Source organism: Uloborus diversus, chromosome 9 (assembly GCF_026930045.1).
Source record: "Uloborus diversus isolate 005 chromosome 9, Udiv.v.3.1, whole genome shotgun sequence".
Classification (NCBI taxonomy): Eukaryota; Metazoa; Arthropoda; class Arachnida; order Araneae; family Uloboridae; genus Uloborus; species Uloborus diversus.
This window is the reverse complement of record NC_072739.1, coordinates 60,880,697-60,899,820: the sequence shown is the minus strand read 5'-3', so window position 1 is coordinate 60,899,820 and position 19,124 is coordinate 60,880,697. Positions and strand designations below refer to the sequence as shown.

Here is a 19,124-nt window from a genome sequence, read left to right as displayed (position 1 = left end):
AAAAAAAAAGTCAAAAATATAGTAAATGTAGACTTATTTGACACAATTGATGAGGTGGAAAAAAATTAAAATGGGGGGATCTGATTTTTTCAGACCATATTGGCATGTGCGAAAATCTACCTTTTGGGTTTGAAGAACTAGATGATGGAGCACTTGAAGTTCTGATAAAATTTGCCATCAAGCAGGAGTATTTTATGTTTTAAAATGTTCTAATTGTAGCTGATAACGGTGAAGACTTGTACTTTTTTTTTTTGGCCCAAAAGTAAAATTATTTAGATTGTCTTTATTTGACCATCTGTACCAGACGTTGCATCTGTTTCGATTTAAAAATATTTAATAGCTGATAACAACTCCTAATAGTTGATAACAACGGAGTCTACTGTCTTAAAAATCTAGGAGTCGGAGTCGGGAGTTAGTCATCAAGAGCTATTTCCAAGAAAAAATGTTTCAAAGAAAATCCGCCTTTAAGTTCGGAATCTATATTGAATTTTAGTTTCCCCGTAGCCGCTAATGTTAAAGGATTTGAATTGTTCAAAATTGAACGGAAAATTGTTCAAATAAAAAAGTATTTTCTATACATGTTCCTCGAAAAAAAAAAAGCTATTTCCTACAAAGTTTTGTTTGAAGCAAATTTGCCTGAAAGTGTGGGATTTATATTGCCTTGAATTTCCTCGTAGGCGCTAATGTTAAATTTTTTAAACCGTTCAAAATTGAACGAAAAATTATTCAAATCAAAAAATGAAATATTGAAATGAATGGTCCTCGACGAGATCTTTAGAACAAAAAAAAGCTTGCTCGAATCGGTCCGTTCGCTAAAGTTATTGGGGGGGGGGGGGGGGGGACAGGGGGACAGACAGACTGACACACAGCTTTTCCATTTTAAAACCTTAATTTTCAACTTTTAATTTAATAAGGGAGATGAAACTTTATCTGCCTGAATTTCTAAGCACTAAAGTATCTTTATGCCAAATTTGGAAACAATCCGACCCTATTAGATAAAAATGGAACAACGTTTTAAAAGCACAAAAAGGATAAAAAGTTTTTAAAAACGCAGACATGTTTCGGAGGCAATAGCCTCCTTCCTCAGTGCGAAATGAACAAATGGATGAATCAAGGTCAAGGGAGACTTTAACATGCGTAACCGGAAAAACATTGACCAATCAGCTATCAGCGAGTGCTGAGACAAAATATGACGTATTCTAACATGATAGCTGATTGGTCAATGTTTTTCCGGTTACGCATTTAAACTCTCCCGTTGACCTTGATTCATCCATTTGTTCATTTTGCACTGAGGAAGGAGGCAATTGCCTCCGAAACATGTCTGCGGTTTTGAAAACCTTTTATCCTTTTTGTGCTTTTAAACGTTGTTCCATTTTTATCTAATTTACCTTGCACAAAGCCATCGCTTTTCAATCCGACACCTAAATTGTAGATATGTATAAGAAACACACAAAAACACACAAACACAAATATACATCCATTCATAAAATGTGAATTAAGACATTGTTAGCTGAGAAACATAATTTTCTATCAAACATAATCAGTTAATAAAATATTTATTTAAAATGTCTTCTAAGTTATACACAATCCATTAACATGTCAAGGAAATTCATTTGTTACACAGCAGAATCTAAAATGAAAGTTATGAGAAGAAAAAATCATACACATATCTTAATCCTGTCTATAGGTTCATGATAAACTCCTTCAATTTTCTAAAATCCTCTCCATATGCTTCATATAGCCTTCGTTTTACATGTGATGCAAGACAATCGTTATAAAACATAGAGTCTGATAGCGAAAAGTACAACTGAAAGGATTATTAATGTTAGAGCCCATCTTAAGACATAATACACAAACAATAGTAGAAATCATTAAACTAACTGCTAACAGAACCCAAAAGGTGAGTATATATCGTTTTTAATTTTACGAACGAAAATTCGTCTTGCAATGGGAATGTATTTTCGATAGTTTGATCCGTATTCGCATTTTCGATAGTTTGATCCGTATTCGTCCTCGTATGATGCCTCGTAAACCGGATTCATGGCAGTAAAGTAGTATTTCCATCCCAGTAGATAAAAGCAGCGGGATTAGCATTCCAGCTATGGGATATACAGCTATCCATGCAAAAGTTAAACAAATAGTTGCCAGAACTGTAAGGAAAAGGAAAAAATATGATAAGGCCATGAAAGGTAAACGCATCAGTTGAGATCAGTGCTTCAGTAATGGCTACTTCAAGATTTAAAACGCACTAGTAGTAACCACAGTAAAGTATATTTTTAAACTGTTGGTCTATAATATTAATTACCTCTCTTGAAACTCAATTAGTGTATTATAGTCCAACATTTAATTAGTCGCCCCATTTACTGAAAATGCCAAAATTTCAATTAGTTCAATTTTTATCCATTGTTTTTTCCAAACCTCAAATTTGATCAAATTCTCTCATCCGAAGTATTTACATTACTTACTTTAAAATTCAAATTACTGACGAATAAAATTGATTCAATATGATAGTTACATTAAAAACCAACAAAAAATGCCATTATTATTGTCCATTTCTTTCTTCAATGTTAAACTTGAAGTGGCCACTACTGAAGTACTGGCCACTACCTTACGGTAAAACAACCATTTCACATCCAACAAAGAAAGATTATGTGTTAAGGTCAGTGGTTGGAAAAACTACATTTTTTTTTTTGTAGCGAACTACAACTACTTTAATACAAATGTAGTTAACTACAACTACTTTTTTCTTTCAAAATGTAGCAACTACAAATTACTTTTGAAATGTAGTCGCTACTTCGCTACTTTTTAAAAATTAAATAAAGAAGAAGCATACACATACGCGTTTGACAGCGGTTGAGGATTGAATGAAAAAATTAAAAAAAAAAAAAGAAAGAAAGAACAGAAAACGGTTTAGATTAATATATTGGCTCATTTGAGCATGAACTATTAGTAAAAATTATTTATTCTTTCTTTCCTTTACTGAGCCGATTCATTAATCCGAACCTGTTTTATGATTTTTACGAATATTCTCTGCTGGAAAAGATTTAAAAGTGGAAGGAATTCAACCCTTCAATTTTTTTTTATTCTTTCCTAGCAATAGATATTTAATTCAAGAAGTACAACTCGGCTACTTGAAAATGTAGTCATAAATTGATTTAAATTGTACATAGACATACATATACGAAAATTGATTTAGATGAAGAAAAGCATCTTTTAAACAAAAGAGAAAAACTTGAATTTTCATTATAGTAGTTAATTTGTAGGAAACTTATATTTTGTAAGAGATTAATCCAAGATTTTTCCATGTTTTTTTTTTTTATAACGTGAAATTTTTTTTCAGACATGGAGCTTATAGGAGACTGGTTTTAAACCAACCTGATTTGGGGCAAATAAATGAAAAAAAAAAAAAAAAAAAAAAGAACAAAATCCAGACAAAAAAAATAAAGAGAGAGAGAGGGGGAGGGGATACACTATCTTCAAATAGGGGTGGATGATGGAAGAAAACGGTGGTCATATTTGGATTCAGAGAATCATTTTACGTAACAGTCAGCAAGAATAATGTCAGGAGCATTTTAATAGTTATTTTTATTATTTATTTATTTATTTATTTATTTTTTTGCCGCGCAGTGATGAATGCGCAATAATGAATGTGGGGTCGTTTCCAAAATTTTAAAAGTATTTTTTCTGGAAGAGCATGCTTAAAAACATAGGAGTTGACCATTTTTTTAAAATAATTTGACAAAGTTCAGTAATTTTAGACAACTATTTTAATCGGTGCGCTGATTCATTTTCATTTTTTACGCTTTTGCACATTACATCACAAGTGATGAAATACCATTCACTGATGACATTAGCGCAGAATATTTAATTCTCTTCTTTACTTATATGTAGTGGCAACGATATGGTTGATAGCAAGCGTAAAGCTCAATGTTTAATTCGCTTCTGAATTATCATAAGCTGGAAATGCGGCATAAACATTCAGCGCGCCAGTGGAATGCGCGCGGAAGTACATCCATTGTGACGTCATAAAGACCACGCCTTGTTTGAAAAATCGGACATTTTAAATAATTAATTAAAAATTAAATATTGGGAAAATAAAAGTATTTTCTGAGTCCATGTTATTTTATTCATTTATTTTATTTATTTATTTATTTTTTTATTTATTTATATTTTATTTTATTTTTTTTGCTCATTCTATCAACTTCAAAAACCATATTGTTGTGTATTTAAAAGGTCTTTTTAGGGATGCGTGTCAAAAACTATTGGAAGTAACTAACTTTAAGAATTGCAAGGTGAATAGCATAGTGACCTACAAATGAAACAAATAAGAAGGAATACATATAGAGCAGATTTAAAATGCAACCTTATCATAGCTACGATTTATCCTTTCCTTATTATTTCTTAAATCAGCAATCCTAAATATCGCTCCAGAGGTTTCACAATGTCACTCGTCGTTATTATGAATATGGCTATTATTATTATTTTTTTTTTTTTTTTCAATTTGTCCGGACCAGTGTTTCTCAGAAAAAAACAAAGTCGAAAGGACTCGTCACATGCATGGCGAATGTGTCTGCTAACATCATTTATGGACAGCTCCTTACCAAGAAATCGGACGAAGATTTGCAGAACTACGTATATGCAGTATGAATTAGCTCCATACCCATGGCATTGTTTAACGAAAGTGAACTGAGGAAGTGCAGAAAGCCAGCACTACCTCAGTAAAATATTTGTTAGAAGTAATTAATAAGTAAACATACTGAAAGTCCTCGACCCTGGGGGGGGAGTTAAAAGTAGGAAGGGGGAGCCAAATTTTGTGGTTTTCGGTTATGTCTCTGAAACTGCAGGAAAAATGTGTTCCGAATAAAAGTGAAAGCTAACTAAATTTATTGTGGAATTGTTTTCATACATATATGTCACATTTCCAGTGGTTTTTTAGGTATGCGTTCTTAAAAACCAATACCTTTCGGAAAAAAAAATATCTCGTTCTTATAGTCTCAGAGTGTCTGTGCCAAGCAGGCGCTCAAATGATCTTGTGCAGCAACCATGTGACAAGGACCCTGACGGTTTTCTGTGTCTTGAAAATCCATTGGCTGAATACTTGAACTGCAGATTCAAACCTGATACCAAAGAAATACGAAGCCTATGCCCAATCACCGTGACACGCAGCTGACAAGCAATCAAAAACTATGAAGTTCTAGCATGTACTCAATTTTGTTATTCTTACTGAAATTAATATGTGACGCTATAGCATGATAATGAAAGTTTTAATAATAGAAATAAGGTAAATGTAGCTAACCGGCAGCATCTTTTTGTAACTTTAGTTCTTATTACATTATTACTAATTATATTTTGAAAGTGTTTATATGGAATATGGACTACGATTTATCCTTTCCTTATTATTTCTTAAATAAGAAATCTTAAATATCGCTCCAGAGGTTTCACAATGTCACTTGTCGTTATTATGAACATTATATGTTTATATTTTGAAAGTGTTTATATGGAATATGGACTGACAGTAATTAGAAAATGAAACTATCATCTTTAAAGTGACATCTTGGATTTATTCTGAGGCGGAAGGGTAATGTCACAAGCAATGGAAAAGTTATTCTAAGAAAATGGTAACGTATTGATGTCATCGTCGTCCCCTCCGTCCTGGGGAAATAGTTTGATTCCGTTGTTGCAACTGCCCTTGCAATGTAAGCTTGCGACAGAGTAGTTAAAAGATGATTTTCTAATAGTGACCTTCCGGTCACTTGTAGAAAAGTAATCTGTCAAAATCATCTTCAAAATTCCGTCAGGAGCAAAATCCGATTCCGAGAGTTTCGGCACGAGTTGGTCATTCCTCCTTTCCCAAACTCCCAATTCGGTACTTCAACCTTAGGTTCCTAGCTACAGGTGTACCTGGTGGTATGGCAGAGTTAGAGATAAGTCTTGATGTTTGCAGCTACTTTAATAAATGATTTGTAACGGAACTCGTTAAGGGACTTATCTGTGACTAGAGCACCATTACATGAGAGATACATATGACCCCAGCAGCCTTAATGGATTCAAGGGAAGAAAAACTGTTGATATATACCTTCGATACATGTAGTATGATTTTAGATTTCTGGTACATTTTGACAGCAGAATGTTTTGATCAGTTAGGGATTTGGCTATCAAGAGAATAACCAGGAGGACTTTCTCTCAAATGATAGCTACCGAAGAATTTTTCCATCTGATGATAGCTGTCTTCGCAATACGTCAGCATCACTTAAAGCTCGGAGCGTATTTGTCTCCTTTTTCAACAGCTTCATCATTAGTAGATTTGTCATGTTACGAATTTGTCATTACGAAAGTTGGACAAAAACCTTCTTGTTTGACCGTCGTTTAAATTTTCTAACTGACATTGATGTCTATATGGTTTATACAGTCGTCTCTTTTTGCCTAACAGTTTTGTAGACTAGTTAAAAATTCAAATTTAATGAAATCAATGTCGTTATCAATTTCCTTAAACAGTATGTATAGTGCTGACTTTCTGCACGTCCTCCAGTTCACCAATTTATACTGCATATACGTAGTTCTGCAAATCTTCTTCCGACTTTTTGGTAAGGGGCTGTCATAACATATACATCATACATCATAACATATACATCATTGCTGTAACATAAATGATGTTACACTTTTTTCAACATTTTTGACCCCCTCTCCATTTGTAACAAAATACTTTTCATAAACTAATTTTTATAAACATTTTCGTATTAAAAAAAAAGCTTGATGTCACACTTTTTACTCTTTCTTTCCCCCTTGTCACAAAGTCACAACTTTACAATTCCCTCCCCCGAAACATCATTTGTGTTGTAGAAACCCACAAATACGTCTTTATTGTCCATCAGGATTGTCGGTTTCATTGTGGAAAGAGGAAGTGCGAGATAATTTTGAGTCAGTTTGAAATTTGTGAATGGCAAGTGTTCCATTTTTTGCCATGAAAGTGCGTAATTGAAATTCTGTAACTTTTGATTGGTTGAACAAAATATAACAAAATAGCATATCAAATTGAAGGAAATTTAAAGCTCTACAACTTTGTGATTGACAATTTTTATGAATACTGATCCTGGGAGGCACTAGAAGCAAATGTTTGACAAAAAAGAGAGAATTTTTCCGAAAATCTTCGATTTTTCATAACATATACTCGGAAAATTATTGAAAATCTGACAAATATGTGAAGAAATAGTTTCATAGGAAGTTTATTTAGCTTGAATATTTATTTTAAAACGCATTTTTTCCACCGTTTCCAACATTTTCTCGAAAAACTCTAAAATTTTCTTCCCCCCTCCCTTTTACCTTTAGCTCACCCCCTAGGGGCGGGGACTTTTAGTATGTTTACTTACTAACGACTCCTAACAATATTCTAAAGTCAAAAATTATTGCATATTCCATGCACACTACAATGTGTTCATTGACTGGACTATAAGAATTTTGGAGATAAAAAGTTTTTATGGTTCCTCTTTTACACAAAAGGAATGTTATGTGCACATTTCAAGTAAATCTATCGACTACTTCTTAAGTTTTGCTGTAGCAAACATACGGACTGCATTTTTATATAGAAGATGTGTACTTACATCTCCAATGAATTTTTTCAAAATAGGAGTAGTTTTTCCTTGGACCATTCTGAAAAAAAAGAAAAAATTAAAACTTTCGAAAAATGTGTATGCATACCTAGTTATTGTCTCAGAAATAATCGACGAGAACAGTCATATTTTCATCAGTTTTGGAGGTTGAAAATTTTTATGAAGATAACACCATTCATTAAACAAAGAATCCTAAATTTTCGGTCACTTCTAAAACTTTTTGGTGCGTTCCATGCTCTCAACATTAGTTCCTTCTTCTCTCGCATGAACAGATGTGAATTAAAACCTAAACTTATTCTATTCTGCAATAACAAAATTTAAATTTTCAACAAATTCAACAAAATTTGTATGAAGAAGATGCAACTGTGGGTTAACGTTTTTTAAACTTCTTGCAAATTTTAATTCCTCTTCATCTTCCAGAATAAAAGTCATGTAACTGAGCTCTGAGATTTGAGTCTGTAATCGCCCTCGTAATCCGTTGCTGAGAATTCTTGTTATTTTTCTTGCGTTTTTCCTGCTTAGAGTTTTACATTTAGCTTTTCTTTTCTTTCCCAAATCTCTCTGACGGATTTTTTCAAGTTTTTATGCTGGGACAAAGTAGGTCGTAATTTTTAGGTAACGAGATATGTCGTCATTGTGAAATGTTTAAAAAAAACCTTAAAGGAAATGAAAAGCACAATTATGCTACTACGTACAGTATTGAATTGTGTTCATAGAAAGGTTCTTAACCAACTCTTAGCTGATATAGAACTTCTTCAAGAACCGCTGCCAAAGTAGCCCGCGTTTACGGTACTTTACATGTTCGTTTATTATTTTTTTACATATCTATTTCATCAGGGGAGCGAGGTATATTTAGTTTCTAGAAATCATGTTAAAATGTTAAAAAAGTGCGTTGGAAATAATTTGTAGTCTAACTATGCGAAAATTGATTAGATACTAGAAAGTCGATGTTGATATACATGAAAATAGTCACGTTTAGTTCTGGACGGATCTTCTTGTTATATATAGTACTAATTTCCAAACTTACTTTATAGCGAATAAACTTAACGATGTATCCACCCCAATTTTCTCCTATGTGAGAACAGGGTGCATCTTCTTCGAAAAATGTTTTAATTCGGCCCTGTCGGTCTTCCAGACCAATCTGAAAACAAAAATCAAAATGCAATATTTTGTTTCATGAAAATATTTGACATTAAAGAGCTGAAAACCATTTCGTTCACCCGCACACACACACGCACATACATATAGTACACATCAAGAGTGAATTCCAAAACGTCTAAGAGAGGTAATTTAATCCTAAAATATGACTAATTTTATGTGAAAGGGGAATTTATTTTTCTAAAAAAGCGGCCAGGGGTGAACTGGAGTCAAAACTTCGTTCCGTTTACAATTCACCTCTGGTATAATAAGTGCGTATGCATTTCGCAAAACTAAAAGTTCTGATTCGAAGCCCAACTTCTTTTTACGTCTGTTAAATAATCGATGTTTATTAATAACTGAAACTAAGGCTTTAGGAGCAATAATTCTTAAATGAATTGAATAGCTCTTTAGCCTTTACATAAACGAGAATGGTAAACGTAAAGAATTGTACTTTCAAATATGAAGAGAGGTGATTTTTCTTCTTCGCGTCTATGATCTTAAATTGCATAAAAACTGTATGGGAAAGTATTGGTGGGGAAACATTTTTTTTTTGGGTGGGGGGGGGGGGAACAACTTCAAAACTGATCGACAATAAAACCAAATATAAAAATTGCTCTGAAAAGTGAATATATATATATATATATATATATATATATATATATATGAATATCATTCATAATAATTTTAAAAATAATTTTTGAAATTGGCGCAAAAATGAAAGCTAAAATCATGTGTTGTCATAACTCATATGTGTTAATATACTTCACGTTCATAGTCCATATTTTCTCGAAAAACCACTCAAAGTTAGGAAAGAACCATTTATATCTTTTCATAAACATGCTGTCATCAGTGGCGGTGAATCGAGGGGGCAAGGGGAGAGGGTGGCGGGCAAATGCTCCTGCACTTTTTTCATGATCAAAGATTGCCTCAACATGAAGATTTCAATTTCAAAACATTCTGGGTGAGGTTACCCCAACATTACCGTCACCAAATACTGTTTAAAATTTCAGTTTCAAAACTTCAATTTTAAACATTTTCCAAAAGAAAATCTCTGAGCGCATTCCCTCTTTTCTTTAAATTCAAAAATGACCTAAATGAAAAAAAAAAAAAATCCGGAGATCTTTTTCTGAATTCCCCAAAGGAAGTTTAAGACTGAGTTCTTAGGATTTCATCAGTTCAAAAGAAAAAAAGTACTGGTAGAACTTCCGAATAGCTTTGCTCCTCTTTCTGAAATAACGTTTGGAAAGATTCTTAAAAAATGTTTAAAACTTCTTAATGGGACGCAGAATTTTAATTTAACGCAAAATTAATGGGAGAGAACCCCAAACCCCTTGCTGTAAGTTTACTAAAGTTGGCTTTAATTTGTGTGTTTAAGATATCAGTTCAAGGGTGCCCATACGGGGGAAGGGGGCAAAAGGGGGCTCAAAGCACCCCCCCCCTCAGAAATTAGAACTTTCTTTTTTCAGTACTTTTTTCTTTGCAAAAATGTAAAAACATTTCTTCTCCAGCCGTTAATGAATAAGTTATTAAAAACGTCAAATTTTAAAAACTCTAATCTGCACTAAAATCAGTTTCCATGGGGAAAATATCCTGCTAAACCATGGGGAAAATATCGGAGCTCCACCACCTCCTTACAATTTTTCATATGGGTGCCCTTGCATCAGTTTAAGATTTTTTTTTCCGGGAAGAGCCTTTCTTATCCTAAAGATAGTCCAAACTTCTTCGTTTTTTTTTTTGAAATTATTATTATAATTAGACTTTATTTAAAAAAAACATTATGGGGACAACCCTGAAAACCCCTGTTCATTTCTCAAACGTTGACAAAACTCCACTAAACTACAGTTCCAAAAAATTTACGCGAGAGAACATCAAAAGCCTCCCCCCCCCCCCTAATCATTCAAGATAGCTTAAAATAGTCTTCACCTTCCTAAAAAAAATGTGCCCCCGCACTTATAAGCCCCACTCGCCGCCTCTGGCTGTCACCAATTTTTATTGAATGCGAGTGGTATTGAAGCACGCCAACTTCAAAATTCATATTTAAAAGTATTATCGATGGTGTTTAAAGAATAAAATTATTTTTCACTTCAGGCAGTTCTGAAGTCAGCTCTTTTTTTTCCCAAAAATGTTTTCATTTAATTTTTTTAGTATAAATGTACTTCATAAATAGTATGATGCTACCATCACGAAACTTAACCTTATTTTCAGATATAAATGCTCCACACTACAAAAATCCGTACGAGATCCCACTAAGCTTGACCTACCCTCATCGAGATCCTAAAATTGTTACCATAACACGAGGAGCAAAAGTTGTAAATAAAACGTGAAAGTAAGAATTTTTGCCTCTTTCACGTACCTAATCAGGGTTGCCAGGGGTTGAAAGGTGCCTGAAAATGAGTAATTTACCCTCATTGAGTTTCCGAAAATCTTTATTATAAATGAAGAGTAAAAGATAGAAATAAAAGCTAAACTAAGGTTGCCTACCTTTTTCCGGTGCCTACTAAGCAGGGTTGTCGGGGGATAAAAGGTTTTCAATGAGGGAGATAATTTACCCCTCATCGAGTTTCCGGAAATTGTTGCCATAAATGAAGAGTAAAAGCTGTAAATAAAACACTAAAGTAAGGTCGCCTACCTTTTTCCGGCCCCTAAGCTGGGTTGCCAGAGGCTAAAAAGTGCCCAAAAAAGAGTAATTTACCCTCATCGAGTTTTCAAAAATTTTTGTCATAAATGAAGAGTAAAAGCTGCAAAGAAAACGTTAAACTAAGGTTGCCTTCCTGTTGCGTGTGAACTAATCAGTGTTGCCAGGGGCTCAAGGTGCTCCAAAATGAGTAACTTACCCTCATCGAGTTTCCAAAAAATGTGTTGTCATATATGAAGAGTAAAAGCTGTGAAGAAAACGTTAAAATCGGGTTGCTTGCCTTTTCCGGTCCTTTGCCGCTGTTGGGTTGCCGTTGTTCGAAGTTTCAATATTGAAACTTTAAATAGCGGCAACCCTATGATAGGAGCATTTTTGCTTAGGCAACCCTATACCATCGGTTTTGTAATATTTTTACCTACATTTTTTATGCAACTTATGTGGAAACTCGATGAGGGTAAATTACTCATTTTTGGACACCATTTAGCCCCTGGCAACCCTGGTAATGGACCGGAAATCTATGGACTTATACTATTAAAAACCAATTACAAGTATTTTATTTGTTCACAAATAGAAACTGGCAACAGATAAAAATTTTAAATCATTGCTTTTAATTTCCTTGTCGGCCAACAATGAATTCGATTACTAATCGCTGAATTAAGGCTTAGATGTATTTAAAATCTGCTTTAAAAAGCGTTATAATTCGCGAATGGGGTTGTTTCCTTCAGTCAAAAGTAGTACTTTTAGTCACTGAAATTGACAGAAAAGGAAAAAAAAATAATAATAACATGGACTCAGAAAATACTTTCATTTTCACAACAGTTATTTTTTAATTATTTTTTTTAATGTCCGATTTTTCAAACATTTCGTTGTCTTGATGAAGTCAATGATGCTCTTTGGCGCATCTTTCTATCGCGTTTAAACGTTATGATAATCAAGAAGAGAATTAAAATTGCGCTGTACGCTTGCTATCAACCATATCTTTGCCAATACACGTGAGTAAAGATGCGAATTGAATATTGTGCTCTGTGAATGGCATCAGTGAATGGCATCAGTGAATGGCATTTCATCATTTGTGATACTTTTACGGGAAAGTTGGGCAACCGCCTGATTTTAAGATACTCTTTATGCTCGATGCATAAAGAGTAGTTAAACTTTTTTTAATGTGATTTCATCTGTTTAATAAAATAAGATTTTTGTCAAAAATTCAAACTTAAATTTGAATTAAACTATTTTTTTTTTCGATTTAAATCTTCTTTGATATTATTATCATGTAATACTACCACAACTCCATTTGCTTATTTTCTCCGCATTTTTTATACATATAGTATACACTACTATGGTATCAATATTTAATTTACTTCGCAATATGAATGTATTTGCATTAAAATTGGTTCCATAACCTATTATTCAGTTAATAAATTTTTCAGGGAAGTAAAATATAATGTTTTTGTAGTAATTTTTTTAAGCATTGTCATTATTCTGAGTTATTAAAAAACATCAATTAAATAATAGGCGTACAAGGAAGCAGTATGGGGTTCATATCAGTTTTCTTTAAGAGAACAGAGTAAAATGATCCAGATATTTATAGTTTAGAGCTAAATTTTTTAAAATAACTATTTTTTAAGGAATATTTTAAAAAGTTTTTTAAAACGTTATTAAAACGAAAGCGGGCATTGGTTAGTATAGTGACCAATTAAAATTTTCCTCCGGCTTTGCTCATAATATTCGTTACATGTAGATATGTAAGCATGCAATAAAGTTTAAAACCAAGGATTCCTGAAGAATAGGCTAAACCCCGGATATTTTTGGGTTGGTTAATAAGGAGCTATGATTTGCGGTTATAGAGGACAGCAATCATAAAATTCTTAAATACTTACTATTATTCTTGAGTTACTAGTAGACATGTCAAATGATTCCTAAAAATGAAAGGATTGATTCATTGAAATGTTTAGCATATTAAACTTATAAAATAGACTCACACACAAACACACATAGCCTCCATATAATTATTGACCATTTTAACTTTGCTGCTAAAAATACTAGCAACGCTGAGGTCGAAAGCTAGGTTAAAAATATGTAAGCGCAGCATGCCTTTAATAAGCGTTAAAAAAAATCACCAAAATTGAGCGAGGTTTGTGACTTGCGAATTCTTGGCGCTTGAACTAAATTGACTTTTTTAAACGTGCTATTAAGAAAATTCAGGCAGCGAAAACGCTACCTGCATTTGTCGCCCAAACTGGCAATATGGCGACTGGTTGTTGATATGGTGATTTTGATTACTGTCATGTGTTTAATGACACTCCCAAGGTTAAGAAAAATCGATTGACATTAGAATCACCGAAACTGATCAAGGCGTTTAGCCTCTACGACGCCACGTAGGAACAAACATACATACATAGACTCATAAACACATTACCCTCCTCTGCGTCGCTCACGCGCATTCGGGTAAGAGAGAGTTACGTGGTAGTTGTTGAAAAATTACTTAGTGTGCAGATGGAATGCGTAATAAGCGGATTTGATGTGTAATGCAATGATATCTTTGTATAATTTTGAAAATTTGGTGTGGCCATTAGCTGTCACAATAACTTCGAAAAATCGTAGAAACTGGCTCCTTGAAATTTTAATGTTATTTCTACTAGAGATTCTTTAAATATCGCCAAACTGACATTGAATTGAACATCTCATTTTCAGTCATGCCCGCAATACGCACGAGTCACTATTCTTTAAAAGAAAAAAAGTTTCTTCGGAAAGTTGAGACTTTATATATTATGATGCATAGTAGTTCCTTCTATTCAAATACATCAGTAGTAGCCGAAGTTTAAAATTCAGAGAATCCTCATATAAATAGTAAACGTTGTTCTAGTAACTCGCGTACTTCAACAATGAAACTCACGCCACGGCATGATAATTTGAAAATATGTTTGGTAATGTTTAACATGCAGGGAAAGGTTTTATTGTGACACGGCTGAACTCGATTTGGCAACTTAACTGTTTTACTGGTAAGCTTGTGTCATTTCAGGGGAATGAAGAAACGAAATAAATTACTTTTAAATAAAAATAAAACCGCCTTCAAAGAACACTTAGGAATTAAAAAGCAAAAAATAACTGATTACACTAACATACTATTTCCCACCCAAACCTAGATATGAAATTTATTTTACAACGCCAGTCCAAAAATCAACTAAACTAAGCACCCAATTATAAAATAGATACTTCAGTTCTGAAATTTCCCCCTAACATTTTTTTTTTTTAAATTTATCAAACAGAATTGTGTCACTACAGCGGGGTGAGGGGGATTTAGCTTTTGCGCAGGCTGACAGCCTTCTGGGAGACCTCCAAAATGCATTTAAGAGTTTCTAAAAAATATAAATGGTACTGAAATCCTGATGGACTTAAAAGTATATTAAAAGCGAGAAAATGGATAAAATATAGTTAGTGTTCGGACATGAGAAAGCTTGATATTATTAAAGAAATCAACTATGAAGTTGGAGGTGAGATTTGTGGGAAAATATTGAAGTTGTGTAACTTAAATTTCTGCAGTTGTACTAAGTAATAAAGTTACTGGGAAGCGCCTTCAAAACTAAAAAGAGATTCACAGATTAATTATTATTCGTTAAATATTTTTATTTTTGTGACAGCTTTCTAAAAAGTAGCTTTAATTGCATTTGTAGAGCTCCTATTTCAAAAAATTGCTGGTTCTGTCAGAGATGCATACCCCTTTAAGATCAAGGGCGCACCCCTTAAATATCTCAAAGACCCCCCCCCCCCAAAAAAAAGAGCCTTCTAAAAAGTGAAAAATACCCCTTAATACACCCCCTAAAACTTTCAATGGCGCATCCTGTTTCATGACCCTTCCTCCCTAGATGAACATCCCTGGGTCATCTGAAGATGAATAAAAATGCATTTTTAAGAGTTAAATTTTGAAAATTTCCGGGAGGGAACCCTCGAACCATTTTAATCTCTAACACTTTCTAGAACAAAGATAATCTAGAATGCCTTTTTAAGACTGTAAATTAGAAAAATTTCCGGTGGTGGACCCTCTATCCTCTTCTCCTTGTAACATCACAAAATTTAGTCCAAAACTGCGCCTAAAAGAGCTACAATTTCGAAAGTTTCCTGCAGACTTCCCACAAGCCATAACGTATTAGGAGATAACATTTGCGTTTCTAACATTCCAATTTCAGAAAATGAACGTGGGACCTCTGCCGAACCTCTTCTCCCCCAAACATCATCAAAGCTCATCTAAAATGCATTTTTAAGACCACAAATTTTCCGGAAGGGAACCCCCCCCCCCCCACGCTCATGAAATGAATATTCTACTCAAGATTAAGTTCATATTGTAAATACTTAGACCTAGTTGTGACTTCCTCTTAAACCAGAAAACTTACCCACAATATCTCTCCCAGTGTTTCAGAAACCTTTGAAATATTTAAGAGGCCATCAATTTCAAACGCTCCCTTACTTTTTTGACATTGCGACAGCCTTACACATATGCGTATACGGTAAGTTATATAAAAAGCGTTCATAGTTTTTATTTGTCTTTTGCACATTAGCCAACTTTCAATTTTGTTACAACACAAATGTTATTTTGTTTCTGAATATTGCATACAGTTCATCAAACTCAATTAATTGAACCGAGATTCTTCAAATCGTTTTCAAATGAAGCTAGATGTACTTTCAAATTAGGTACAGTTGATTCCGATTGCAAAGAAAACTCAATTAACTCTTATTTTTAAAAGTTCTAATTTTTATTCCTCCTTCAAAGTGTTTCTCCTTACGAAAGCAGCTTATAAATATAAGCATAGAAGAAATAAAATGTTTAAACTTATCTGCTTGTTTCATTTATTATTACCCCTGGTTTGGATTCATACTTAGTAACCATTTATAAATACCATAGCAATGATAATGAACTACTCTCTAAAAACCAACTAGGGATATGTTCCCTTCTGAATACTCGCGACAGGGGGGGGAGGTACATTCCCGTGTCCTGGTTGAATATTTCAGAAATCGGGCAAGCCTATGTATACACCTTAGATAAGATAATTTCTTGCTATACTTGTACAGTTAAGATAAACATGTGAAGGATAGTGGTATTTTATAAAGATCTCGATATTTCAGAGGCAAATGCGTTGATACTATTTGGTGCAGCAAATCCTAATGTCGGCAGGAAAGAAACATCTTACACACGACATAAAATTCTTATAGAGCACCAAAATTGATATATGGCTTTACTGTAAGAGCATGTAGAAAAGACGCATTGCCATCTCAAGAAGCAGCTGAAAAATTAGTGAGATGTGTAAAGGCAATCAAAAGACGATGTATGTAAGTTCTGCTCCCGAAACTTGGGATTTGGAAAGCATAAACAGAAAATAATTCGTTGCTATTTATGTGCAAATCAGACAAAAACGTACAAGATGTATTCATAAGTGTGGCGAATACATTTAAATCCAATATGCACAAAATGCTGCCAGTTACTCAACAATGGAATTTTTTTTTTCTTGAAAATAAGCTCATGAACATGTAACTAATTTTGTATGTCTCATAAAAATATCAATAGTAAACTATTTGTCCAGTAATAAAATTTTCTACGCTTCTTTTTAAACTGAAAAGTTTCTTTTAAATAAAAAAAAGCCACCACAATCGTATTTTTTTTTTTTTTTTTTTTTGAATAAAACTGCTATTAATAGTATATTAACATTTTATTTTATGTTTTCTTGGATTAAATAAATAAAAAAAATATAGAAAGTGAGTGTTTTATGTTTAATATTTTCCAATAGAACAAACAACTTCTAATCATAACTGAATTTGAAAATAGATCATACGAGTAAATGCGGTGTTAGTTATTGAAATAAAATATGTTGACCCGAACACAGAGCAGCAGGGTTAATATGATGCAGAAAATAAAAACTCTTTCGATTGCCACGGAATGTTAAGAGGAGTGGAAAAGTTTTCAGTTCTTCAAAAAGCAATTTGTGTGAAATTTTAGCATAAAACTTTAATCACAAAATAAATAAATAAAAATTAATTTGAATTTTGACACCTGGAATTCAAATTATGTTTTTCGCAATCACGAGTGTGTGTGTTTGTATGTATGTAGGCGTGTGTGTTTATGTGTGTGGGGGGGGGGTAAGTTTGTATATGTGTAGGCATGTGTAGGGTAATTGTGTGTATGTGTGTTTGTGCGGAGGGGGGTATGTGTATGTGTGGGTATTTGTCTGTATGTGTAGGTGTGTATCTGTTTGTGTGTGTATGTGTAGGTGTCTGTATGTATGCGTGTGTGTATGTGTTTGTGTGTAGGTGTATGCGTGTGTGTATGTGTTTGTGTGTATAGGTGTATGTGTGTGTAGGTGTATGTGTGTGTGTGTGTCGGCAAGTAAGTGACACAACCTAGAGACGTTTTTCGCTAGAGGAGCAGCATCGTGAGGCGGCCGGCCGACGCGACGGTGGTGCTGCAGAGCGAGACGGGGGGAAAATAAAATCAGCTTAACACCAATGACAGTCAAGTGAGAACAATAAGCAATCGTAATTGCTCAAAAAAAAAAAAAAAAAACTAGTTCGAAATTTAAAAAAACAAAAAAAAAAAAAAAAAAAAACGGGTGCAAATCTCCGGATCTCGAAATAATTTTGTACACGTTTTCAAGGGTGTAGGTTCTACGGGGTTTCCTTGACGCAATCAAGCCGCAAACACCCTTTGACAGTTTCTTTGACTTTACTTTTTTTAATTGTATATAGAGATAATAAAAGATTATAATTTTCTCTAATTTCATACAGTCATTAAAATATTTTATATGAAGTTTTTACACAGAACTGTAAGAAAGAAAAAAAAAAAATGCTTACTAGTTTAAGGATGTCTAAAAGGTTTTCTCATACTCAGTCCAATGTTTAGCTAATCCTCGTTGGTCAAGCCCATGAACTAACAACTTACGCGAGTAGGAAGTTTCACATAGCTATCAGCACGCATCACGTGAAGAGTGACGTGGACTCCGGAACTCTCCCCCTCCTAAATCCTAGAAAATAGAGATAAAAAAGGCTGATGCAATTAGCTTTAAAAAAAATGACCTCATGAGTCACGGTTTTCAGAAAGCAAAACCGAATTTGAAGTTAATAAATACAGATGAACTCCCTGGCGCTGTTATAGAGGGAAGGACAAAATGTTTTTGTTTTTTCTATTACAGTGCATACAAAAGCTTCGATTTTATTCCTTTTTTTTCTTTTTTTTTCTCTTTTTTTTTTTTTTTTTTTTTGATCATATTTTTGAAATTCAGACGATTTTTTGAGACGTAATAAGATGTGTTTTGGAATTTCAGAAAATTCTGCAGATTTTTTCGAAATTCGAAGAATATTTCCATATACAGAATTAGAACATGTAACACTTACTTTTTGCGAATTTATACATCGTACTTACTAATGTTAAGCTAGTTACCAAATATTTCTTGCATTATAGTTTGTTTGCTTGGTGTTTATTAACTCAAGTGTTTTAATTGACTATTCTAAATCAAACAAAGAGTTTACTTCATAAATCTCACGCCGCACACACCCGTCATTTAAATTTCTTTTTCAGAAGGGGGAGGGGAGTTAATACATATTTTATCGAAAAGCAAAAATTACTCACCCACATCATTAAATTCATTGATTTCTCAAAGCCGAAGAAGGGGGGGGGGGTTCCTTCTTCACACGTCCCTAAAAAACAGGCCTGGTAGAGCAATTTAGGAGATAGATATTTTCCTTCAAGGTTGCCAAGC

At 33.5% G+C, this 19,124-nt stretch overlaps 1 protein-coding gene across 1 annotated transcript in view; it reads right to left on the bottom strand.

Annotated features, from left to right (window-relative positions):
* Positions 1–1,547: 1,547 nt before the first annotated feature.
* The window catches only part of LOC129229430 (uncharacterized), a 33,610-nt gene continuing 16,033 nt past the window's right edge, over positions 1,548–19,124 (bottom strand). The window contains exons 2-5 of the mRNA XM_054863738.1: positions 13,260–13,298; positions 8,635–8,748; positions 7,599–7,647; positions 1,548–2,150 (exon numbers count right to left, since the gene is read on the bottom strand). Coding sequence (XP_054719713.1) covers positions 1,924–2,150; positions 7,599–7,647; positions 8,635–8,748; positions 13,260–13,286 — 417 coding nt within the window. The 5' untranslated portion in view covers positions 13,287–13,298 and the 3' untranslated portion in view covers positions 1,548–1,923. The remainder of the gene's footprint in view (positions 2,151–7,598; positions 7,648–8,634; positions 8,749–13,259; positions 13,299–19,124) is intronic.